Source organism: Cyprinodon tularosa, unplaced genomic scaffold (genome assembly GCF_016077235.1).
Source record: "Cyprinodon tularosa strain WSP-4 unplaced genomic scaffold, ASM1607723v1 ctg272, whole genome shotgun sequence".
NCBI lineage: Eukaryota > Metazoa > Chordata > Actinopteri > Cyprinodontiformes > Cyprinodontidae > Cyprinodon > Cyprinodon tularosa.
In genome coordinates this window covers 1834903-1861365 of record NW_024038977.1, presented here as the reverse complement: position 1 = coordinate 1861365, position 26463 = coordinate 1834903, and the positions used below count along the sequence as shown (strand labels likewise).

The 26463-nt window shown below is 38.7% G+C and overlaps 1 protein-coding gene across 2 annotated transcripts in view; it reads left to right on the top strand.

Annotated features, from left to right (window-relative positions):
- Positions 1-359: 359 nt before the first annotated feature.
- The window catches only part of insyn1 (inhibitory synaptic factor 1), a 96104-nt gene continuing 70000 nt past the window's right edge, over positions 360-26463 (top strand). Inside the window, exons 1-2 of one of the 2 annotated variants that reach the window (XM_038289846.1) lie at positions 360-1077; positions 1621-3191. In XM_038289846.1, the coding sequence (XP_038145774.1) occupies positions 3048-3191 (144 nt within the window). In that variant the 5' untranslated portion in view covers positions 360-1077; positions 1621-3047. Of the gene's footprint in view, positions 1078-1113; positions 1406-1620; positions 3192-26463 lie in introns of those variants that run through there. The other variant, XM_038289847.1, reaches the window with a different exon arrangement.

The window sequence follows — 26463 nt, the reverse complement described above, 5'->3', positions numbered from 1 at the left end:
GAATGCATATGGTCCTCTGGCTGTTAACAACAAATATGTTCCAACAAAATCGTACTGTACAACTGAAAATTCATTATTTTGAATTTGACTTTGAGCTTGAACAATGTAATTTTTTTATTGCCAAAATGCAATAAAAAACCCTGACCCTATGTAGATAAGGCAGAGTAAAAGTCTTGCTGCCGCTCCCTCCCTACCTACTTCAGTCAGTAAGATGAGGTCATCAAACACCAACCTGCTTTGTATATTAATGATGTAACAGCAAGGATTCTTTGGACACTCGGTCCCTAGAGGCAGCTTGGCAGGCAGCAGAGGAAGACTTCAAGTTGATTTAAGAGAGATAACACTCTCAACACAACAGTGACAAAGGCTGGAAAGGCAGAGCAAGAGGAGATAGCAAGGAGGTGTCGACAGCGGCAGAGAAGAGACAAGATGAGAAGAGCGAAGGCAGAGGAGGTGCTGGGTTATATGCTGTGCCTTTAAAACAGTAAGCCCCTCCTCCGCAGAGCTGAGCAGAGGAGCCGAGTGGTGCTGGCAGGAGTCTGAGCTCCACGATAAACTCTGGCATCAGCTCCTCTTCATCTGGCAGTCAGCGAGGGCACAGTGAGGGTGCAGGGGCAAAGAGAGATGGGGATGAAGGAAGATTGACTGAGACAGGAGAGGAAGAGAGAGATAAAACAGAGACAGTCACACAAGAAAAGGCCAAAACACTGAGAGGGAGAGGATGTCACAAGAATAACATGCTGCCTTTTCCTCATCGTGCAGACTCCAGATGTGGGTGAACGTTGACTAGGATGACGGGTGGCAGTGTTTTTACGCCAGCACGATCGTCTGAGTGACGGCAGCGGCCGCATCACATCCCAAAGTAGGAGTTCTCCTTGCCTCCCCAGCCCTTAGTCGTCTTCTGCCTCCTCTCTCTCCTTTTTCAGAGTGCAATCAGGGCCATTCATCGTTCCTATCGCTGCTCCCTGCCTCCTCCTCCTCCACAGCTCCATCCTCCACTTGTACTCCTCCTCTGATGAGCCACAACCTCAGAGTGAAATAACCCTGCTGAAAGAAGCTTCTCTCTCTATCAAGACAGTAAGTAGTGGGAGGAAGGGGAGTAGGAACTTTGTGTGGGTGTGTGCATATGACAGTGAGGGAAAGAGAGTGAGAGAGAGAGACAGAGAGAAAACGAGAGAGAGAGAAAGAGACAGTAAGAGACAGAGTGTAAGTGTAAGAAAGAATGTGTGGGTTTTGTGTGAGAGACAGTGAGAGGAAGAGAGAACAGTAAGATGGTGAGAAGTGTGGCTGTGTGCGACAGAAGGAACTCAGAGGAACCGGCTGCTTTGTGCGCAGCTTAAGTAGTCGTGCTGTGCCTGGACAGTGAGGTCTAGCCATAGCAACAATATAATGATGTACAGAGATGGTGAGTAGGTATGCGTTCTCGGTGTGTGGATGTGTGTGTGTGTTTGTATTTTCCTGTAAGCTGCTAGAAATCCTTTAAGCAGTTACATTTACTTCGGGATCTATAACCACTTTTAACGTTCCTATCATGCTGCTTAAAATGTTGTGCAAAAGGACTCAAGAAACAAAGGTGAGGCTCATCAGAATAAGTGAACGCTTTCCTCTCTGTCTATCCAGGTGTCATGTGCAGCTGGCCAGCGTACCCCGTGGCAGTGGTATCGCCCCGGATTTGGAGAGAATCTTTGCCCCCCTTTCACTCCGTGGATCTCATTTGGGAAGCTTTCATGGGATTTATTCTGTGTTGCTGGATGGCACAGAGATCCCTGCCACTCTGAAGAGATTGTGGAGAAAACTAACTACACGGATAAGAAGTAAAATAATTATCCAATCACCGCACAAGCAGACAGACTGGGTTCCCTTAGCAACAACTGAACAAGACAAGAGATTCCTTTTTTTTCTGCACCCTTGGTTTTTCGGCACACCCCTGTGACTACCGTGGGTCAGTGTTTTAGAAGAGGATTTGGAGAGCGATGTTGCATAAGATGATCTGCCACCCGGATTCCCGGGATTGGTGCTAATTTTCTTTCTGCCCCCCCTTCCGTTTAAGTCTCACCGACCCGATGATCATTTGTAATCCCTCCATGAATTATCATCACAAGTTACATTCTGCTGGCTTAGAAATCCACATCACCTGGAATGAGCTCCACAATTAAGAGATCGGATGCTGCAAAAATAGCCAACCCTCTTCTTTAGCCCAGATAATTCATGGACAAAACTGAAAGTTTAAACCATTGTCTATGAAGACAATGTATGTGAGGCAAAAGTTCACTTTGATTTCTAAGTAGAATTATAATATTGTTTTCCTCGGGGGCAAGAGGAATATTCCTCATTTAAAAAAAAAAATTATCTTCTTATAGACAGCAGTCCTCACACAGGGACTATATTTAGAAGACAGATACTGTCCCCTTTGGCTAGCAATAGAACAGAAAAAGATCCCGGTCAAACTGAGCCACTGTGGGGGTTTTTGTATTTTTCTATTTAGGTTACAGTCCATAAAACTTCCTTTTGAGGGGGATTGATTTGAACTTATTCACTGCTTTTACTTTTCTATATCAATCGGCAGTGATGCTGACAGGTTTTGAGGGTGAAAAGAATTGTACAGAAAAGTGTTCTCTTGTATAGAGGTGTTTTTTTGAAATAGCATCTCCCTGGGAACAATTTCAAATATACACATTAACGCAAGATGAGTTGGATGAACTTGGTTATGTAAGAGTTTCATACAACCTTCAATACATGTGTTTCTCTTCTCCCTTTTCAATGGATTTACTCCTTTCAACTTTACCCTTGTTGACTTTCTCTTCATCTGGAGAAGTGTATGGCAAAACGCATGGATGTCAGAGTGTGACCCTGTGCCAAGTGTGCGGGCGAGGCAAGGCGTTCCAGCTGCCCAGGTGCTTTTAAGATGTTGAGGTCTCCCTGCGTGGCCGGGGCCCCTGTTCGGATCAGTAGCACTGAGGCTCCTTGTAGCCAAAGACATGGACCCCGAATCGGCCCCCCTACGCCCTCAGCCTGTTGGCCATTGGCTCCACTTTGCTTTGTAAAGGATGTCCCTCAGCAGAGCTCCGGCCCGGGACACCACTGAGACCCCCAGCCCGAGAGAACGCATCCGCAGTCACATGAAGATGGTGATTGACCAGCTGGAAGGCATTCTCAAGGAGCTCAAGGATGTGGCCAAGGAACTCCGGGAGGTGAGGCTCAATATCAGCTTATATGTATCAAGCATTTTGGGTGGGATCTAGAGGGAAACATGGGGAATAAAACACACTGGCAGGAAAGAAGAGTAAAATGGGTTTAGGTGGGTTGAATTTAATTAGATGTAAATTTCTTTCATGGTGTGGGGAGTTTGATTATGATTTGAAAAGGATGACATCTGATTTTTTTTTGTTTACATTTGGATTATCTTAATGATTAGTACAAAGCTGACATGCTTTCACAAACTACAAACAGTTGCTATTCTGCCACTTACAAACATTTAATGTGTTCAGGGGCATCTTGTTTGAGGTGCAGCTGGAGAGCAATAAAGCCAAGGCCGAAAAGAAATAAAGACACAGGCTTAGATAAGCTACATGACTTAGCGCCGCAATAGTTATATAACCATTTTGTTGAGGATCATCTGGATTCTTACTGTATTCTTGCCATGGTAACACTGGCTGGTGTGTGAGTGTTTGTGTGTGTGAGTGACCACGAGCAAAAAGCCTGAGAAATGATTATAACTGACAAGCATTTATGAAGGTCTTACATGTAGAACTACTGTACTTAGACTTAAGACATGTGTCTATGCACTGATAATCAGAGTCTATCCATACAGTATATAGGGGACTACAAAATCTCTTCAGAATCACCCCCCTGCAGTGACCTAAAATCTGTGAGCTCTTGCAAAGCTTCTCTACAATGAGAGATGGAGGCAGATAGAGAGACAAAGACGAATGAATCCTGAGCAAACAGTTACACCTAACCCACACCTTCCCTGCACATCACACAATTACCCTCCCATCTGCCTTCTAATCAGGCATAAACAGAGGGGGATATTATGTTCGTGTGTGTGTGGTAATGTGCTGAAGGAGTCAAATAGAGGATGTTGGAGCACGTAATGACCTGAGGGAAAGGATGCAGGGGGTCTAAAAGCTGTCATAACTCACTCCATCATCAGACCCCCCTCCACACACACACGCACACACAACCTCTCCTGACTCGAAGCTCTGTCCCACTCACAGCTCCTTGCTTGAGCAGTCAGAGGTGCAAGGGCACCACTCGCAGTGTGTACCTTCTCTCTGGTAGAGAAAGCCGGCCCACGTGCAAGAGTGATTGATGATTATGGGACAACTGCAAGTGGAATAATGCTGGCTGGAGCTATTTATAAACAAAAACACAGCCTGTGCCTCTGCCAACAACAACACATATCACAATTTTTATTCCAGACCCCATTAGAGAGAGCCAAAAAAAAGGGGCTCAAATGTCATTTTTTTATTGGAAAACCCGATTCCAGATATTGAGATGGCTAAAAAATTACTTTAGCTACAATGGCAGACATACTGCAGTGTCATGCGATTAACTGACCAAGGAGACTGCCATCAGTGTCAAAGGAAAAAAGAAGAAATTGCACCAGTCAAATACATTGAACTTTAATGTTTCATAAAATGTGTTATTTTTGGCTATGTGATTACAAATAACAGATTACAATTGTCAAATAAATGATTAACTGATATGTAAATGCTATGAAAGAGATTATTTAAGAAAGGAACAGACATATCTGATCAAAAACTGCATTACTTCAAGGAGTTAAAAGGGTAATCCAAGCACATGCTATGTGGAAAATGAAAAACATGTTACAAAGTTTGCTTAATATTACAGTATTTAGAGGTGCATACTACTGTTGTTCCAAAATCTGGACTTAAATCAAGCTTACCAAATACATTTTCTGGTCTCACATAATTTCTGAAAAAGGACAATGCAGATTGAACTTTTTCTTAGTCTTTTATTTTAAAGTTAAGTGGATCAAGTGTCTTAAATAGGTATCATATTTCTTGTTAAAACAGAATATAATCACTAACTATTTATCCTGTAGACATGTTTCTGTAAGATTTTAGCAAATTATAAAGCAGAAAACAACACCTCTGAGAAGAGTGTCTTGATAAGCATTTCCTCTTACAGTAGTAGCCATTTAAAATTTCCCCACTTTTCTTGATGGGCCCTTGGCTGGTCCCCTAAAAATCTTTCTGCATGGAGTTTGCATATTCTCCCTGAGCATGCGTGGGTTCTCTCTGGGTACTCCGGCTTCCTCCCACAGTCCAAAAAAACATGACAGGTTCATTGGTTTCTCTAGATTCTCCTTAGGTGTGAGTGTGTGCGTGAATGGTTGTATGTCCTGTTTGTCTTTGTGTTGCCCTGCGATGGACTGGCGGCCTGTCCAGGGTGTACCCAGCCTCTCGCCCGTAGACAGCTGGAGAGAGGCACCAGCACCCCTTGTGACCCCAATTGGGACAAGCGTGTCAGATAATGGATGGATTTGTGGACATTAAGATCTAAAGAGAAGCGCCATCTCCTGGTCAGACCCTGTACTTAAGTGAAAGGGTGGAGTCTGAGTAAAAAAATATATACAATAGTAGGACACTCCAGTGGCTGGAGGTTGGAGGGGATTTTGCTTGGTGTTGAAGGAAAGTGGGCAGTCTGCCAAATAAACTGCCATTCAGCTGGCGTTTGATTGGGAAGGGCAATTTTGAATGGATGCTACTATAACTGTTTAACTTTTCTTTTTCACCTTAACATCACAAACTGTCATGTATTAAGACTTTTTTAAAGTAGTTCTTCTGGAGTTGAATACACTTGTTTTTACAAAAAGCCAAAAAAATAAATAAAACCACACTGCATAACATATGCTTTAGCCTAATTTCAAAAATATTAAATTATCTTTCAGTTCAATCTACAACATTTGGTGTGTACTGATGCCTTATGCAGCTGCTCTTCTCAAATTATCCATCTATATACCTTCAGAGGGTTGGATATGTTTTGACTGGGTCATGTGACCTAGTTTTGTGGCAGCCTAAGCTAAAAAAATTGTTGTTAAGCCACAAAACAGATGTGAGACTTACCATATCAGGCATATTTTTGGTTCTTTTATATAGGAGTGTGTTTACATTGGAAGCAAGATGAATTCAATTAAATTCAATTCAGTTTATTTATATAGTGCCAATTAACAACATGTCATCTCAAGGCACTTTACAGTTCTAACAGATCATACAGTCAAATTGATTCAAAGTTTTCTATCTAAGGAAAACCAGTTGATTGCATCAATTCATTGACTCAAATTCAATCCCTCACACTAAGCATCCTTGTAGTGACAGTGGAGAGGAAAAACTCCCTTTTAACAGGAAGAATCCTCCAGCAGAACCAGGCTCAGTGTGAGCGGCCATCTGCTGAGGCTGACTGGGGTTCAAGGAGACAGAAGCAGAGATACAAAAAGCAGCTATAAAAGGCGGCCCCGTCCAGGAAACACGAAGACGAGCTCCGAGCCAATTCCCATTTCAGAGGATGAAGAGAGCACATCCAGCCAGTCACGGTCAGAGAAACAGGACTACACTGGAAAACAGGCCCATCTCTAGCATCTATAAACTAAGGTGTTGATGGCAGCACAACAGCTGATATTTCTCTCCAGGATGGTGTCACAGCTAAACAGGAACAGACGAGGCAAAGCTTCTATGAGAAAAAGCAGAGAGAGCTTAACGTTAGAGAACTAACAGATTCTGCAGAGTGGGAGAATAGAGATAAAATGAAGCAGAATGATGAAATGGGGGTCGCTGTGTTCTCCAGAAGTCTAAGCCTATAGCAGCATAACTATAGAGATAGCTCAGGATAACCTGAGCCACTCTAACTATAAGCTTTATCAAAAAGTAAAGTTTTAAGCCTAGTCTTAAAAGTAGACGGGGTGTTGCGACATTTGTGAATTCACAAACTCGCGAAAATACATCCTGCCACAAGCCAATAGATTAGCTCTGATTCCAAAATGCTTCAGAACAGTGAAACACAGTGACGTGTATGATGTCAACTGTCAACCAGAGACGAAAGGCTCAAAGAGTTGAACTGAATTTCCCTTCCTTTTGTAAACACTTTCTGAAAGAGGTTTAAGTAGAAAAAAAGCTTTAAAAATATGTCACATTCACTCTGGAAGCCACCTGGGCATTAACAATGGCTGTCGACTTACATAACTTTGTGTAGCACACTTCCCCTAATACCTCCAACAACAATAATTGTCAACAGAAACTATGGACTGCGACTGTCAATAACTAAGAGCACTTCTTTTTTTTTTTTGTAAAATATGATTTACACACTACATTACAATACTTATGCAAAGGAGGGTAGAGTTCCCAGGAATTGTACTCAAGTAAGACTGACACTTCCAAATCATATTTTTACCCAAGTAACTTTTAAAAAGTAGTCATCCATGAAATGACTTAAATAAAAATGTAATTGGTAAAAAGAGTACTTAACCTCTTACACCCTAAGGGGATATAAATAAATTTCTGCCTGACAAAAACACACAAAAGTAAATAACTTATAGCCTCAAAGCTATTAGATTTAAGAAGAAACTTTTGGTACGTCTGTAAAGGTAAGATGTCATAGAATGGTTTTCTGGTGTCAGCACCATTGTAGCTTTGACCCTGCCTGAAATATTAGGGACAAAATACAAAATATTTTGCAATTTTTGAACCTCGCCAAAATTTTCTTTGAAATAAACATTGCAAAACACTACCAAAATATTATTTATAGCACAAAAAAGTAGTACAGACTTTCAAATCTAAATGTTGTGTAAAAATATACAAAATGTGGACTCAATCAGATGAATCATATTTATTTTAGAATGGTATTAGTGAGAAATTTCTTAGGCGGAGAGGCCATTTTGGCACATTTATCCATAAATGTCACCAAACTGTGCCAAATATGTTTTTTACATCAAAACTGGGGGTTTGGTAAAACTACAAGGTCATGTAGCAGCTGGACCCGCCGGTGGGTCCGTAGGGTTCAAGGGGTTAAGTGTTGAGTAACATCTGCTTTTTAAAATTATATAGTAAAGACAGAGGAAAATGAAAATTGATTTGCAATTTCAAATGTTTTAAAGGCTTTAAAGCTACAGTGTGTAATAATTACAGGGATATACAGTCAGAAATGTAATATATTATACATAACTATGTTATTTATCATCATCTACGAGCTCAGCCTCTTAACCTTAATATTTGCGTTGCCTTAGAATTCGTTATTTATAATTACATAGGAGCGGGTCTCGCAGCCATGGAGGCAGACATCTTTGCGCTACGGCAGCGCAGAGCCAACAAACTAGCGATTGCGAGATCGCAAAAACGTCACAACGATGTAGAAAAAATAACGGGTATATTTATTATCTAAAGTCTACATGAAATCTATACCCTACACAGACTAATGAAATACTATCTGTAAAATTATCTATGTAAACAAACCTCATCACTTGAGAAGGTAGGTGATGCGGACGTCGTGGAAGACATTTTGTCCTGTAACGCTTGCCGTACTGTTGGGGGGGAGAAGTGGTGGGGGGGAGATGTTCATGTTGCTGCAGTCTGCAGTCTGACCGCTAGATGTCGCTAAAAGTTACACAATGTAGCTTTAAGGAAATAAATAAAAGAATCAAAAAAATAGTAAGAATAATGAATAAAAACTTTAAACAGTCTGGCGACCTGTCCAGAGCATAACCCCCTATTTGCCCATGGACTGCTGGAGAACCTTATTGATAAAGCAGGGGAAGTAGTCTGTGGTCTGTAGCAGCCTATCAGACCACTCTGGGCAACTTAAAATTGATAACAACATACAACAGGAGCATGTTTGTTTATTTTATTAACAAAAATAATATAATTAGCATTTCAGCTAAATTAGATAAAGAACTGATTCTGTTTTTCAAGGGAACCCCTCGACCAGGGGTCTAAAACAGGACCCAGAAGTGGCTCTTTGGACCTTCAACCATGGCTTTTAGATCTTATTTTCAGGCGTTAATAAGTCAATTATTTATTTTTTTATATAGTAAAATAACAAATACCAGTGTTGGCTTTGGCAATTTTTTTTAAAGGAAAAGTGATAATTAACAAAGACAATTTCTGTTTTAATAACATATCATGTAATATGTCTGGCTCTTAACCCTTTAAAGCCAGATCCAAGAATAAAACAAAACAGAAAATTACTTTTTTTTGGTTTGAAGTCCTTATTTGGCCTTTTAACAAAATATGTAAAAAGAAAAAACAGAAATACATTTTTGATATTAATCATTTATTACTATGCGATAAGTCAAGATTATTTTTTGTGTAGTCTTCTGCCCTCTGTTATCAGGTATATCTGATTGTGTACAATAGGATTTTGAGCAAAGTTTTTACCATTAAATTATGCAAAAGGTGTCAGACGCAAAACATTTCAGAAACTGTACGTATCAAATATGATACATTTGGCATTATAGGGTTAACAAGAACCTAACCATATAGCTTGACTTAGCTGTTAGGATTTTAGATCCTGCCAACCCCTGCCCTAGACTGTAAACAACCTTTCATTAAATAAACCAACAATTATAACAGCACCTCGCAGTTTGCCTGAACTGCTACGACATCTACAGTATGTGCTGTGATGAACAACTAACTAAAGTAATTTAACACAAGCACACAATCAGAATTACTGCAAATATCCTGGTAAGAAAATACTTGTTTTTGAAGCACAAAGAAGATCATCAAAAATCATCTGTTTATTAAAACAGCCAAAGACACAAATGTTAGCTGCAGTGCTCTCTTGTTTACAGAGATAAGCAGTCAAGTTAATAAGTCCGACACAATAAAGCCACTGACAGCCTTTTACAGCTTTGTAACCGAAAGATGGTATGGATCGATTCTTTAATTTAGGGCGTGTTCTAAAACCTGCTTTATAAGCGCCCATGTTATGAAAGCAATCCTCTTTGAAATGCTCAGCACACACTTGCAAAACCTTTGGACATTTAGGAGGTAGATTTGCATAAAAAAAAAAAGAATCAATCAACTCAGATAAAGGTAGTAAAAAGAATTTTGTTAATTACACGACAGGTGCCATTAACAGAGAACCTGTCATGCTTACGTCTTAGCTCAACCATATCTGTTTAAATGCTTGGTGTCGGTGAACAGAAAGATGCCTGCCTCAGATATTCAGGGTGAGTGGTTATTTCCCTTTGTGACATCATAAGGGGGGTGCTTTTCAGAAAAAACATTCTTAGCACACATAAGCTAAGAGGTGAAGCAAGGCAGTGGGAGAAATGAAATTATATTTATCATTTGTGGACCTTATTCAAGGGCTTAAGAGCACATATGACCAGTGTTGGGAAAGTTCTCTTTCTACGGAACTAGTTCAAAGTTCAGTTCACACATTTTAAAATGAACTAGTTCAGTTCATAGTTCATAATTCAAAACTGTTCACAGTTCCAAAAAATGAACTAGTTCATAGTTCTTTTTTTTTTTTTCATATATTGCTCAATTACACCATAGCCCACTGTAGAACCACAGACAGCAATTATTTTATCAGTTGTAACACTGAAACTGTGCGTCAGATTTCATCTTCATATCCAGTTTTGAATCCTTATCCAACCAGGGTTTACATTAGAATTGAGGGGACTGCATTTCCCCATTTTTGCTTTAACGCTTTGTTGCTGTCCATTCACTTCACACTACTAGCAGCTGCAGCTTTCACCCCATAGTATATTCTCAAAAACATCAGGAAAAATGTGCTGCTTGAATGGTCTTTTTTATGAGCAATTAGTAAAAGAAAAACAGGAAAGTAGTCTTTACGGTGCAAATGTTTTTTTTTTATTTTAATAATTTTTTCCATTTGAAATTCCATTTCAGTACATATGCCGTTTCAGATTTGCTTTGGATGTTTCTGAAGTGCGGATTTTTTTACTGAAAGCCGGCGGGCAAACTTGTTGCCATCATCCTCACCGACCACCTGGTCATAAACCTGTTTTAAGTGATCATACTGCTGCTTTGTCGCCTCCACGGTCGCCTCCATGCTGCTTTGGCTTCCACGCTGCATTTTGTTTTGATGACGCACGCGGCTGTAGGCTGCGACACTGGTAGCTGGTGTTGCCAGATTGGGTGTTTTTCCCGCTACATATTAAGGCCTGTTTACGGTATGATTTAGCCGGGGTTTCGTGTGGAGGGCTCTATAGAAATCTGGCAAACTGCTGAACGGAGTTGAACTGAGAGAGTGTGCCGTTCACAGACACCTGAATGAACGAGTTCACAATAACATTCATCAGGCAGTAATACAGTACGTTCAGTTCACGTTCGCCCAGAATATGAACGAGTTCATGAACTTTCGTTCAATGAACACGTTTAGGCACAACACTGCATATGACTATTCCAAAATGTCCATATAGTGAATTTTGCAAAATATCAGACCTTTAACTGTGTCTGGATGAAGTAGCCAAGCATTTTACTCAACGGTAGTACAATTCTGTTAAGATGTTACTGAAGTAAAAGTATGGTGCAATAAAACTACTACTAAAAGTATATTATTGCCAAAAAAAAATTCTTAAGTCACTGTAACTGAGTAATTGTAACAAGTTAATGTCCACCTCTGTAATTATGAGTATTTAACATACAAACTCACTTGGTAATCCATGCTTTATTTAAGAAACAAGGCCTTCATTTTGGTCCACACATGCAAATTTAACCAGACAAAAGGGTCCGTCCCCTAAATCAGCTAATGTGCATTTGTTTAATGAGGGAAGTTGAGGCATCAGGACACCAGCAGTACCCTTTATTAAGGTGTGCATAATTATTAGGCAGCTTCTTTACCTGAGGTAAAATGGGCCAGAGAAGAGATTTAAGTGATTTTTAAAGTCAGAGTTGAAAAAATTACTTTGTGGGGATGCAACACCATTGAAATTATCAAGATATTGGGGAGTGGTCACAGAGCCATCAAATAATTGCAGCAAATAGTTCATAGGGTCCCAAAAAAGTTGTTGAGGAAAAAAAGATGCAAATTATCTGTCAAAGAAATAAGAGGAATCAAAAGGGAAGCAAACCAGGAACCCATTATCCTCAAGTGCCATCACATCCCAGAACAGCAACCTATCTGGAGTACCAAGGAGTACCAGTACTTCCTATGTCAATTCATAACACGTCATATCAATGCACTTTACAGAGACATTTCATCCAGATCATACAGTCACATTGGTCAAAAGTTTTTATTTAAGGAAAAACAGATGATTGCATCGAATCATTCGCTTGACATGCCCCTCCTTGATAAGCATGGGGTAACAGTGGATATTTACACCAGCAGTGTGAGCGGCCTTCTGCAGAGGCTGACTGGGGATTCAAGGACAGAGTAGCAGACATAAAAAAGGAACATAGAATCACTGATCCATAGATACTTTCTATGTTAGATAAGTTAACAGAAAACTAGCTCCATGGGTGACACTGTTAAGGAATGAAACAGTTAAACAGACGAGCTCTGAGACAGTTTTCATTTCAAAGGGCTTAAAAAGAGAACATACCATTAGTCAAAGTATATGCTGAGCCCATAGCTATGTCTAGGAGAAAAACATGAATAAACAAAAAAAAAAAAAAACAGGTCCAATGCTATTATCTATAACTGAAAGTGTTGATGGCTGTAACCTAGCTGATATTTTATCTCACAGCCAAACAGAAACAGAGCAGTATATAAAGCTTGATATCATGCTACCATCATGAAGAAGCTCTCTGAACAACTCTAAATAGTATCAGCGCTGATAAACACTGAAACATCCACGCAAACTCCTCTTTGACTGATCATAGCACCATCCCTGTGTGGCATTCAGAGAAGCTTTGAAATTCTTATAATTTCATATTGTAGGGCAGCCAGGTTAACTATTGTTTCCTGAGTGAAAAAATGATCGGGGGTTGATGACAATCATTCTGGGACAGAGCCGGTAATTCTCAGGCCAGGTAACAACTCTGTCTGCCTCCTATTCTGATTTTAGATATTTAATGAACCACACATGGGCCTGCAGATTAAGAGTGAAGTGTTCTGTAAGGTACAAAGGAACAACTAGATCTCCGAGATTGGTTATTTAGCACTTTATACATGAGAAGGAGGATTTTAACTGCTATTCTAGATTTAACAGGAAGCCAAAGAAGAGAAGCTACGATAGGAATATATATGGTCTTTCTTTTTAATTTACAGAACTCTGGCTGCAACATTTTTGTGGACCTTCTTATAGTAAAGAATTACAATAGTCCAGCTTTGACGTAACAAATGCATGGACTTGTTTTTCAGCATCACCCCTGGACAGGATATTTCTAATTTTTACAATATTCCAGAGATGAAAGAAAGAAATTATAGACACCTGTTTAATATGTAATTAAAAATAAATAACAAAAGGCTTTTTGCTTTATTATCTGAGATCAATTAAATTCCATCTAGATGGAGTGGTTGACTTAGCTTTTTTTCTAAGAAACAACTTGTATGACTTCTGCATTTAAAAGCAAAATGTTTAGTGTCATCCAGGTTTTTTAGGTCAAAACGTTTTAATTGTTACAGCTACAAGCTTAGAATGAAAGCCACTACATTTTAAAAGAGGTCATTATTTAGGTGTCTCACTTTCCTGTCTGCAAGACTTCATCACTCTCATTGAATATCACCCCCTTCCTTAGAGTATATTCTTAACTCTGTAAATATTTTATTTAAAAAACACAACTAAAAAAACAAGCATCATCATTTTTAACAGAGTTTGAGTCTCTATGACAACACCCGGTGAGGCCGGAGAAAACCCCGTGGTGAACATTTTATCTAACTTTAATCACCTTCACAGCATGCAAATCAAAGGCAATGTTCTGTGAGGCCCATGCTAGGCATTAAGGACAATTTCCTTTTTTTTTTCTTCAAGGAATTCCTTGTATTGCACTTAACATCTACATTTGCAGGCAGTTTTTGTAAGGATAAATCTGAGACAATAAAATTTTTGCCAAAGTAGAAATTTGTAAAAAAAAATTCTCATTTTATAGACAGAGATTAGATATGAAGAATCTGTTGCAGGCAATAATGACGTACATTTTGTTTTTACTTAGCACCTGCAGAAAACCGCAAACATTGTAGAGTTGTTTTTCATATCTATCTATCTATCTATCTATCTATCTATCTATCTATCTATCTATCTATCTATCTATCTATCTATCTATCTATCTATCTATCTATCTATCTATCTATCTATCTATCTATCTATCTATCTATCTATCTATCTATCTATCTATCTATCTATCTATCTGTCTGTCTGTCTATCTATTCTGCATTCAGAATCAGCCTAAAGAGTTGTGTCCTGTACTTTCACATTTTTGGAAATATCTGTCAAATTTAAATCCCTATAAAGCCAAAGTGTCAGTGCTTCATCCAGCCACCCATAATGTGCCTCCACGACAGTGGCAGTGAATTTTCTGAGCTTAATGACAAGAAAACGGAGGTGAATTTATTCATTCCTAACAGTGATGCAAAACCTTGGTTATCTGGAACCATTGCTAAGCAACAGGTTAAAAATTTTGGTGTACCCTTGGATTCAGGTTCCAGGGTCAACAGTGTTTAGCTGCCAGGTTTCTTTTAATTATGTCAGGTTGCCAAAGTGAAATGACGTTGAGATAATAACCGATGATTTCATTACAACCTGACTAGATTATTGCAAATCGCTTTACTATGGGATCAGTCAGGCTTCTCTTTCACACCTTTGACTTGTTAAAATTGGACCTGCCCCCCTTTAACTGGTACACCCAAACCTACATATTTCACCAGCTGGCTGCCCATATAGAATATAATTTATTTTTAAAACCATTCACTTTGCCTTAAATGTCTTCATCTTCCAAGAATGTCTTGCTCTTCCAGTCTTCCTCACCTTTCTTCTTTAGCCTTCTTTGTTTCTCTGATGCCCCTTATCTCATCCAAGCAGCTTCTATCGACCTGCCCAAAACTAACCTGAAGATCAAAGGGAATCAGTTGTTTATCCAAAATTATAAAATAAGTTGCCAATAAGATTTGGACGGGCTTCATATTTTGCTTTTGTTAACTTTCTCACTACAGTACGTTCTTTAAAACACATTATTCAACTTTTAAAAAGTTTGATATTTCTGTAAAAAAAATAGGATTTTAGTCACCTCATTTGGTGGTAGGAGCCAGTGCTTGAGCAAGTTCTAGAGCTATACCAGCTAGACTAACCTTCACTCACACTCTGGGCTCTGGAACCCAGCGCCTTCTTAGAGACTGGACTTTCTTCTACTTTTGAGTAGCCCATGGAACAGGCTGAGGATTATTTGTTAGTTGGGGTTTAGCCCAGTGGATGAGAGAGATAAATCCCAACACCTTTTGTACCGTTGTAAAGGCTGATTTATACTTCCAAACCAGGTCGTCTGCGTAGGTGTCGCAGTGAACGCAGGGACGTCCCCGCCCCCTTCTCAGACACTCTGCTGCACCTCTCCCAAATTGTATGTGACCGCAGACAGTACCACAAATAGGAGGCCTCTTATTGGTCAAATCTACAACCGCTCTGTTCATGCGTATTTCCTGTTTGGTACCTTACTGGCTTGTTTTCTTTGTATGACCATCAATGCGGAAAAACGACTCGTGAAGTTGAAACAGCTAGAAGCCTTTCACCTTGATCCCCGCTCTTTTCCGGCCTCATGTCCCTCAGTTGAAGGACAAACTTGCCTCCACTTACTCACCGCCTCGGCCATATCTAGACCCACAGCTAGTTTGTTATTTTCCCTCTTGCGTTGTGGCGTGGAATAACATAGCCTAAACCATGCTTCAAAAGTAAGCATAAATCAAAAATATCTACAACAAGATCGCTGCGACACACTGCTGCGGGAGTATAACCAGCCCTTAGAGGTGCTCTTCTGTACACTTGGCCCCAGACTCCCAAGGCACACTGACCTTTTCCGCATATCTTCCACAGTAGGGGGAAGAGGGGGTGGAGCTTTCACATGATCATGGCCCAAGTGTATAGTGGAAGTCTGCAAATCTCTGGCAAAGGACTTAGTCTGAGATGTATTCAAAACCCACTACTGGGAGAGCTTTCTTCAAAGAGAGGCGGGGAACATGCATTCTAAGTTAGTTGTATTATCTTGCATTTTTGTCAATGCAGCTACCATTACTTCTGGCTTTAATGTCTGTGCTGCTGTCAAGGCATCAACGCCTGAACCCAATGGTGCATATAAGTAATACGTGATGTTGTCAAGAGGATTGTGTCTCTGCTGAAGGAAAAAAAACAACAAGTGCAGTTAGACTGTGGCAGTGCCATTGCCCAAATTGTTGAGATAAATAGTCTAGCTTTGGAGGAGTTTGTTGAGGCTATAGAGAAAAAATATATATGCAGGCTGGCCTTTCAACACCTCTGGAGGGGGCAGCAGGGATTCGCCAACAATGTTTAAACTGTGGATGGGAGCTGGCAGCCTTTACTGAGAACGATGTTGGCTTGTGGGAGGAATATTTTGAAGATCTTCTCAACTTCTCTATCACACCCCTCTGGTTGAAAAAAAGACTGGAAACGGAGTTGGACTCATGTATAACACGGGCCAAAGTCACATTGTGTCGTTTAAAAAAGCAAAAAAAAACATGCGTGATGGCAAGGCTGCAGGGATGAATGAGTATCTGAGCTGATTGTTAAACCTTGGCTTCAGAGGGTGGTAGTGGGTTTTCTCTGAAGGGTCCTCTGGAGGTTTATATGAGCTTGCCCAACTGGTAAAGATGTGCTTCAGTAACCTGTCAATGGTATTCCACTCTGATGCTGGAAGATTACCAGAGGGATCAAACTGGCTGCCTTAATAATGTGGAAGCTGCAAAAGCCTGCTATGGTGAAGATAGAGCCAAGTCAAAGGCTGTTGCTCCTAAATTACAGGCTACGGTATTTTATGATGTACTAATCCCAATATTGTTTATAAAGACATTTGAAAATCTAACAACGACTTGTGTTGTGATTAACTCTTGCCCACAACTGTGTTAAGCAAGTTCATGATCTAATTTTAATGTTGATGCAGTTGGTATATATCAGCAATCTCACACTCAAATTCTCAAGGACCAGTATCCTTCAACTTTTAGGTGTATCTCTAGTTCTACACACCTGAATGAAATGGCTCTGCTAAGCTCATATTGGAGTCAGTTGTCCAGTATGAGCTTATTAGAAGTATCTAAATGTTTCAGGACCGAGCCCTCAAGGATGTAAGTTTGAGAACACTGGAATGGATTTTTCTGGCACTTGCTGATTGATAAGGGTATTTGATATATTTTTGGACTAAAATCTGACATACAACAGGTTCTTTGAAAAATGAAGAAAATGTTGGGGCCAAAAAGAAATGGAATATACTGTGACTAACTTTTAAACATATTATTATCATGTTGTAAATGTGCTTTCTCAAGAAAACAGAAATCCATTTATGATTCTATTTACTATTTGTATACTTAGATACTATAGATTGTGTATATAATTCAAACAGAAACATCAAGCTTATCAATGTTTTGTGCCTTGCTGGATGGTATGAAAAAACAACACTTCTATACATTTGAAAGAAAAATGCTACAACACACAGCTAGTTTCCTCCCTTCAAGAGCCTATTACTGTCAACTGAAGCCTGTCTTCCTTTTGAATCCTATTACAGGCTTCATGACAGGTAAAATGAGATGGACCTGAAGGAAGGATACTGGAAGGTAATATACTGATAAAATACACCATTTTTTAATAATGTACTGGCATGAATGGTGTCTTCAGAGAAAATAATTCATTGAGTTATCATGTCAACCTTGGACTTCCAAGAAGTAAAAGGAAAAACTGAAAGGATAATATGAAACCAAACACAGAGTACCCTGCTCAGCTTGCAAAAACAAAATTTCAAAACAAAAAGGTAAAGTGGAAACACAGATGTCATTTTAAACAATAGTGTTAGCTACAGACATTCAGTATGGTAAATTAACAGATTAATGAAGCGTTAAGAAATAAAAGCAGTAATGGTGTTGACTAAATTAAAAAGGTGGGTAGGAAGCTACACATTTCAATACAGAACCAAAAAGGAATGATGAATGTATTATTATATGGATATAGCTGTTATGCAGAATGATAGCATGAGCTGCCAATGCTTCATGTTTGTGCTCATCCCAAGACAAATGAACACAGGAAGGCAATCAGGATTGGTAGAATTAAAGCTCCAAGAGGGAAGGATGAATAAAAGCTTAACAAAGAGCAATTATGATTTGCCTTTTGCTATTTGTGTGCATATGCTTATGTAATGATGGGAGCTGGCCTACAAAAGCTCAGAGAGGGAGGATATAGCCGACAGCAAACTAAGACTGTCAGGTAAAATCTGCGCTCTTCAAATGTCAGCCTTTTTCTTTCAGGAAGGAAGTGCTAAGCATCAAGACTGATAAAATAATCAAACAAGGAGTTTGCTAGAAAAATATACATGTATAAATTATTGCAAAATTTTAATTTGCAGAACCTGATGATCTTTTCAGATTGCATGATTTTTCTTCACCGTGCAATTTCTCTATACTGCCTGTCAATTTAAAGAACATTTTACAAAAAAATGGAGTATGTCCAAGTAAATCTATAATGTTAGGCATCTGCTGAAAAGCTACTACATATGTAATGACCTTTAAGATAAAATTTTGCAAAGATTACGTACTGTTTAAACTTTGTTAGAAACATTGCTACAGCCATCCCAGAAATCAGCATTCCTTATAGTACAACCCTCATATAAAACCCAAAAAGCCAAGGTAAATCTCATCCAAACACATAGGGAGAAAATGGGAGGCTGAAATCAAAATCAAAGGGCTGTTTTCCTTTGAAGGGCCATGTCCTCATCTTGCTTTGTTTTCCCTAGTTAGGAGATAACTTCTTAGTAAAAAGCCATTTCACATTAAACCTTACATATAGCTATATAAAAAAAAGGACTCCAGTAAGACACATTTATTGTTGTTTCGTTCTGATTTTTTGCAAGGATCACCAGGAATATTTAAGGGGATGGATATAAAATTGAGTTACAGCTTGCCTTATTACAACTTTCAATACCATCCTTTCCAAAAGGATTATGTATTGCCATCTACTTAGGCAGATTTTACATGCTGTATAAAACATGCACAAACAAAACAACATTCAATTAAATCCTATCAGTTGAGTAAGGCTTTCTATTAAATTTTCAACTTAATATCCTTACTTCAAAATCAGTTTTTTTTTTGTACTGAAATCTAATCACGTTACATAAATATATCCAAGCAATATGATCATGGCTTGGATACATACCACCTCAGGTCATCAGATCACCTCTCTGTCATGCTTACATGATCATGGCAGCGCCTGGCGGCAGCAACCTTATCCAGCTCTCAAAAATTCCACAAAATATGCCGTTCAGAACACTAGAAGTCAGGCATCAATCCCGCATCTATGACTGCCAACAACTGCTGGAGTTACGTTCACAAAATACCTTAAATATAGCCACTTTTGACCGTTAAAAAAGCTGCAGAGTTTTACAGAAGGATGTAAACAAAACAGCGGGCTCACTGACTAGGCCAGGCTGGAGGAAGCAATGTGCTAGACAGCGCAAGCGGGGCAGCAGAGAGGGGCAAACGGTGATGCTAACAGGGAATCCCTACAGACCAACGATCACGTCAATCCTGCTCTTTAACGTCCGCTCACTTGATAACAAAATGAATCATGTCCGACTCAAACTCTCTTCAAAAATGAGATTAGTAACTGCTGCCCCATCATTCTGAATGAGTCTTTGCTTCATTTATCTGGAGGGGCTCACGCTATACCATGCCTATAACATTGGACCCGTTCCAGTTTGCCTACCTAGCACACCTGGAAGAGAAGAACACCCACCTGCAGGTACTGTTCCTGGACTTCAGCTCAGCTTTCAGTACCATCATCCCACAGCATCTGATAGGCAAAATAGAACAGCTGAGCTTCAATACAGCCCTCTGCAATTGGCTGTTAGACTTTCTCACAAACAGACATCAGTCAGTCCGGGTCAGACAGCTCATCAACAGCTCGGCATAGTGGTGGTCAGCCGTACCAAATTCCTGGGGGTGAACATCACAGACAACCTAACCTGGACTATAAACACCCTCACTAGTTAACAGGGCACAAAAGTGCAGGTACTTTCTACGGAGGTTGAGGAGGGCACACCTGGCCCCACCCATCCTCATGACCTTCTACAGAAGCACAGAGAGCGTTCTGCCCAGCTGTCTAACTGTATGGTGTGGAGGCTGCAGTGCCGCAGATTGGAAGAAGGTTAAAAGAGTAGTGAGAACAGCAGAGATGACCATTAAGGCAAATCTTCCCTCCATTAAAGACATTTCATCCCAGCACTGCGTGTTGCAAGCCTGTAACATTATTAATGACCCCTCTTAGCCCCAACATGGACTGTTCTCTCTGCTGCCCTCCGGAAAGAGGCTTCGCAGCATTTGATGCAGGTCCAGCAGATTCCAAAACAGCTTCTTCCCCATTGCCATCAGGCAGCTGAACTGTTGAAAAAACTCTAAATCATGTCACAGACTCTGCATCACACTGATAACACCTAACCAAAACACTGCATAACTGCACAATATATATCTAATTCTCTGAACTTCCATCTCAATATGGGGTTTTTTTCACCATGTCCTTTTTCTCCCACACTGTTTACACTTGATCATTTCTGCCCTGTAAGAAATGGAAATGTCATGAGAGCTGTACAAAACAAAATTTTGTTTTGTATACACTGTGTGTACAAAATGACAATAACAGTTGTCTAAGTCTATGTCCAAGCAATACATAAGGCCTAAAAAAAAGCGTATAATGCTATAGTCATATTCTATTTTCAACTTATCATCTCCATGATTTATATAACTTTTTAAAATCAGCCACAATGGCTGTATGGCAGCATAGTTACTTGCTCCTAAATGCAATCTTGGTTTAAAAAACGTGGATGGACTGAATTAAATATCAAGTATTTAAAGTACCAACCATTAAGGTTTAATAGCTTTTCTGTATTTGGTGATGTTTGTTAATGTAGCTACAGAAGAATTAATACAACTTTCTGCTAAAGTCATTAAGACTTAAGCAGAATATTTTTTTTTTTTTACAAACCATCAAATTTTACCAGCTGTAACCTTTTCCAAAAAAATGTGTAGAGATTCAAATAAGGAAATATATTCCATGATTAACTGCACACTAAGGGTGTGCAAAATAATCGTCAAATCGATGAATCGTGATTCTAATTTTTGTGATCTACTGAATCGATTCTTGAAGGCAAGAATCGATTATTAAAAAAAAAAAAATGAACAAATAAAATACATTAATGGTTGGCGCACATCAATCAAACCAAGTGGAATACAACTTCCAGTCCAGCAGATGTCGCTGCGGATGTGTTGACGCCTGCTGCTTTGTGTCATAAGCATGTCCGGACTGATTATCCTCATTTTGTTATTTTAAGTTTGATGAATCCTAAGATCTTTTTGTTGGTGTGTCCATGCCAGTAATAGTAATATTTCTGTCCAGTATTTGTTTTCATTGCAACACCTCCAAAAGTAATTTCAATAAATACAGCTATGTATGAATTCAGTTGCTTTCAGTTATGTATCAATTGAAGACACTATCCAGATCACACCCAGCCAGTCAGCCACTGGTAAGGGCTGTATCTTTTTCTTACAGTGTTCAGTGAAAATATCACAATGCATCGCAATATTTCAAGTATCGTGATGCATCGTGATAGAATCGCATCGTGACTTCTTTGCCAATACCCACCCCTACTGCACACTGCAAAAAACATCTAGAAATAAGTAAAAATGTCTTAAATTAAGTGTATTTTCCATTAATATCAGCAGGTAAATAAGATGATTTGCCAATGGAATGAGTATTTTTACTCCTAAAATAGAATAATTATATAATATACATTTAAAATAAGACAAAGCAATTGCTTTTTTCTTATTTTAAATGTAAATTGTCTTGTTCCATTGGCAAAGTTTCTCACTTACCTCCTAAATTAAAGAAAAAATGCACTTAACTTTAGCAAAAATTACTTGTTTAGATTTCTATTTTTTTGCAGTGCAGGATTCAAATTCACTTTATAAAGTCCATGTCTGCAATAAACAAAATAACACTGTCGATCAAGTATTTATTGATTTTACAAAAGTGTTATCATTACCACATCTAACCGCATTATGCACATTGCATGTTTTGCAACAATATAGCACCATTACCTTCAAGTGCATTGGCCTGATTAGCTCTGGGCTGACAATCTTCCTCATGTCTTCCTGGATTCTTATTTTTTGTCCTTTATACCTAATCCCGCTTTAATAACTTGAGAGTTTCAGGAAATAAATAATGTATTTAGGTTAGGAATCTCATTTTATTACAATGTAAACTAATATGTTAAAGTAAAATGCAGAAAATATAAACTGAATGTTAATCCATCCATCCATCCATCCACTTTCCATCACATTTATCCCTGCTGGGGTGGCAAGGGGTATCTTCATCTGTCAATGGGTGAAAGGCGGGATCCACCCTGGACAGGTTGCCAGTCTATCGCAGGGCAACACAGAGACAAACAGGACATACAACCATTCACACACACTCACATCTAAGAAGAATTTAGAGAAACCAATTAACCTAACCGTCATGTTTTGGACTCTGGGGGGAAGCCGGGGTACCCGGAGAGAACCCAAACTCAATGTAAATCAATTAGAAAATAAGGTTGGAAGGTCGCCTTGGTACCTTTATTTTCTCCAAATATATCATAATCAGTCCCCAAGCTGCCTTCTGATGTATTATTTTTCACCAAACAGACATTTTGATTGGGCCTTAGTGTTATGGGTTCTGCTCAGCTGACCGTAGCCAGGTAGTTTACACTGAAGACAGTGCAGCTGGTTCTCTCCTACAAAATCTTCATTTTTTTTGTAAGTTGTTCACCCAATCCCTAAAGCTGGAACACACCACACAGCTAAGCAGAGTAAATTATACACACTAAGACAGACTAAGAGTTTACCTACACAAGAAAAAAGTGCCCTTCAACCCGACATTTCTTGACCAAAGGGTTTATTCTCATTAAAAGCCATTTGGGGGGAATGAAGTACCCGCCTGCTGTGTCTGTCAATTTGTTCTTCCTTGTTTGACCTCTTTTGTGTGTTGAAATTAAATTCCTAAATTAAACTTGGTGACGTGCCTCCAGCAGAGTTCCCTTTGCTTAGAAAGACAACAAGAGGTGGCACCTTAAGCCTTATCTATTCTTTCCTGAATACAAAACACTGTGCCATCTCCACAGCTGTGTTGCTGCCTTAAGCTCAGCTCTATAGTTGCTTCCTTCTTTTCTCTCTCCATCCCTAGAATGAATCAGAGGTTCAATTATTCCCAGAACTGATAAAGTATTGCCTTAGGAGTTGAAGGAAAATGCCTTGACAGTCTGTTTTTTTGGGACTGGTTTCTTATTATATGGTACTTTGCCACATTTGTGACCAAATGCTGCTATCAAAAAAAAAAAAGAAAGTAATGCGGTAGTGAAAATATCATAGTTTTAATTCTAATTTAGTGAGCTTTTAACTCAATAAAGAAGGAGGGTAGAATATGAAAACAAAAAGTTAAGAATGTTGTAAAATCTTAAAATCTAAACTTGAAAGATGAAAGTGAGACAAAATCATACCATTCATAGTATGCCCACCAAGCCTCCTTTAACCATCTCTAGTGTATAGATTCAGTTTCTTAAAATGCAGGCCCAGCATATTGACTAGCCAATCATGCTTGTGAAACCCACTGGATTAGCTGGCCCGTTGAGTTTTGGCTTGTTCTGCGAACCATACACTCAGCACACTGTAATGAGAGCTTTAGGTTAGACCTCTGCTGAGGTAAACACTCCAAAAATTGCACTCTTGTACTCATTGATTTCTATCTCCTAACACACCTTCTAAAGGATGGTTACAGATAAAGCAGATTTTTTTTTACTATGCATGCTTGTACTGTGGTTCAGATGCAAACCTTTTTGCTTATTTTCCAAAACATAGATAGAGCACAACTGTTGGACATGTTCAATGCAGTTGGGGAGGGAGCATTTCATATATATATATATATATATATATATATATATACAGTATATATGACTAGGAAAAAAAGAGGGAAACCGGATGGAACAGCTTAGAGCAATGGTTAAAATAGTCTTTGTATGTGGGTGTGTTTAGGATTGTTTTGGCACAGTAGGCTGTAGCCTGTACAGCCTGTAACCAGTAGGCTGTACTTAATGGTGTGAAAAATGGCATCTATAAAAGTACAGAAGCGACATCATTTCTTTGTGTCAGAACCATATTATGCAAGTGGGAAGCTTAAATAAAAAAACAGGCACTTTGATTTTGGTTGGATTTTGATTTTGCTCACAAAAATGCTAGAGGCATTTCCAGTTTAGGCCAGCTCATACGTCTGCAAAGTGCTATACTGAGTTATTATCTGAAGCCACTTTGGTCCACTCTTCTATTTTTAGCTATAATAAATGATGCCTATTAATCAAGCGTTTTTAAAATGGGATTTTACAGTAATACTGCAAAGGTCCACAAAGACACTGCGCCTCTGACTAATATTTAAACATTTCTAAAGTATTTCATGTGTTGTGCATGTGTTACATGGGTTTTAGTATGAATATGTATAAATAATTATAATTGAATAATATATTAATACATTATTCTAGTTAACAACCATCCACAATGAACATATATTTTAGATAACTGTGTATATTGGTTATTGGGCTTCAATGATTGTGATTAAAAATACTGTTAATCAATTAGCAGTTATTAACTAAAGTTACCAGCAAATGTGTTTAACCCCCTGGTAAATGTTAACAATTTTAATTTATAACTGCAATTGATTACCAATCCACAATAACTATCTTTACATAATCAAACTGTTAACTCAAAAGAAAGATTTAAACACAGCAGATCACTGATATAACATAAACACAGACACAGTATCTAGCAAACATATGAGCTGGCTATCTGATCAGCTAGAGGAATGTGGTACAGAATGAAAGAAAGAAATAGAAAGGAGAAAGAGAAGAGGAAAAAGGAAGTCTGAACCAACTTACCAGATCTGCGGCACAGTCTTATTTCATAAAATTTACATTTAAAGAGTTCAAAAACTAGCAAACATGCTCAGCAATGTATTCTCTGATGACATAATAAAAAGATTCAGAATTAAATTTCAAGCAAAACGCCTGTGCTGTCAGTATCAGCATTTAACTGCTCCTAATTAACTACCTGCCCAGGCATAGTTTTAAAAGTATTAAAATGAAAAGCAATACTTTAATAACATATTGTTTGGCCAAAACAACTAGGTTCTTCTTAAATGTTGCTTTGCCCAGGTATAAAAGGCAACACCTTTGGTTGTGAGCCCTTGTTTGTACAGAACTGTAGTTATGAGATCTGCAGGTAATCTTTCCATGCAGATTACAAGCTTAGTCCTTGAAGGAAGGAATGATGGAGATGTGGTAGTTATACAGCTTAAGCAGCAATGATGCAGCATTCAGTGGTTCTTACCGCATGCTTCCAAACACACAGCTCTTAAGTTGAAAGGTGTCTTCATAGCTTATAGGCTGCAAAAGAAGCCGTACCAGAGCGTCCACTCGGTTTTTTCACTTGTGTTGTGATGTCTGATCTGAAAGGTATGCAGGTGCTTATAGTAGATGCAGACTGAACGTTCATATTGATACGTCATCTTAATTAGTTGCTATCCACTTCCTCCTTATTGCTATACTTTTTCAGAGTCATTATCTCCTTGAATTTTAAAGACCGTCCCCATTTAAATCATACTGGTCTGCAGGATATTAAATATCTTAATATAGATGCACAAAGGGATGGACTTTAAGACATTTCAAAAAATGAATCTCTTATTAGGAGACAAATATTGTTATGGAAGACCTGTTTTTTTCATCTAGACAGAGGAAAAACATAAAGCATTCTATTTACCTAACTTGCATTTGTAATTTACATATACTGTATATGTAATGTGTGTAGGCAGCAAGACTGACTGTAGCCAAAAGGCCACGTTCTTCTAAATGTGGACATTTCTGCACATATGATCAAAGGTAAAAATCAAACTGTCATGATCTGCTTTTCTTGACATTTTGGTTCTGTTCAAGTTTTCACTTTAGGTTTTTAGTTAGGCTTTGATTTAGTTTTATTGTTCTGTGATTGTGTTAACCTTTATATCATATTTGAATCATTTCTTAGTTTAACTCTTCCTTGGTGTTTATTTTATTTAATCATTTTTTTAGCATTCTTGCTAATAATTTATTCTTTGCTGTAGTTTTTCATATTAAAGGTTTTTCTGTTATCTTTAGATCATATTTTCCAATTGCACATTACTTATCCATATTTTTTCAGTCCCCTCCCTATCCTCTAGTTTTCACATTTGATCATTCTGTTTGTCAGCCTTTAGTCTAATTTCCTTTTTGTGTCATTTCAGTT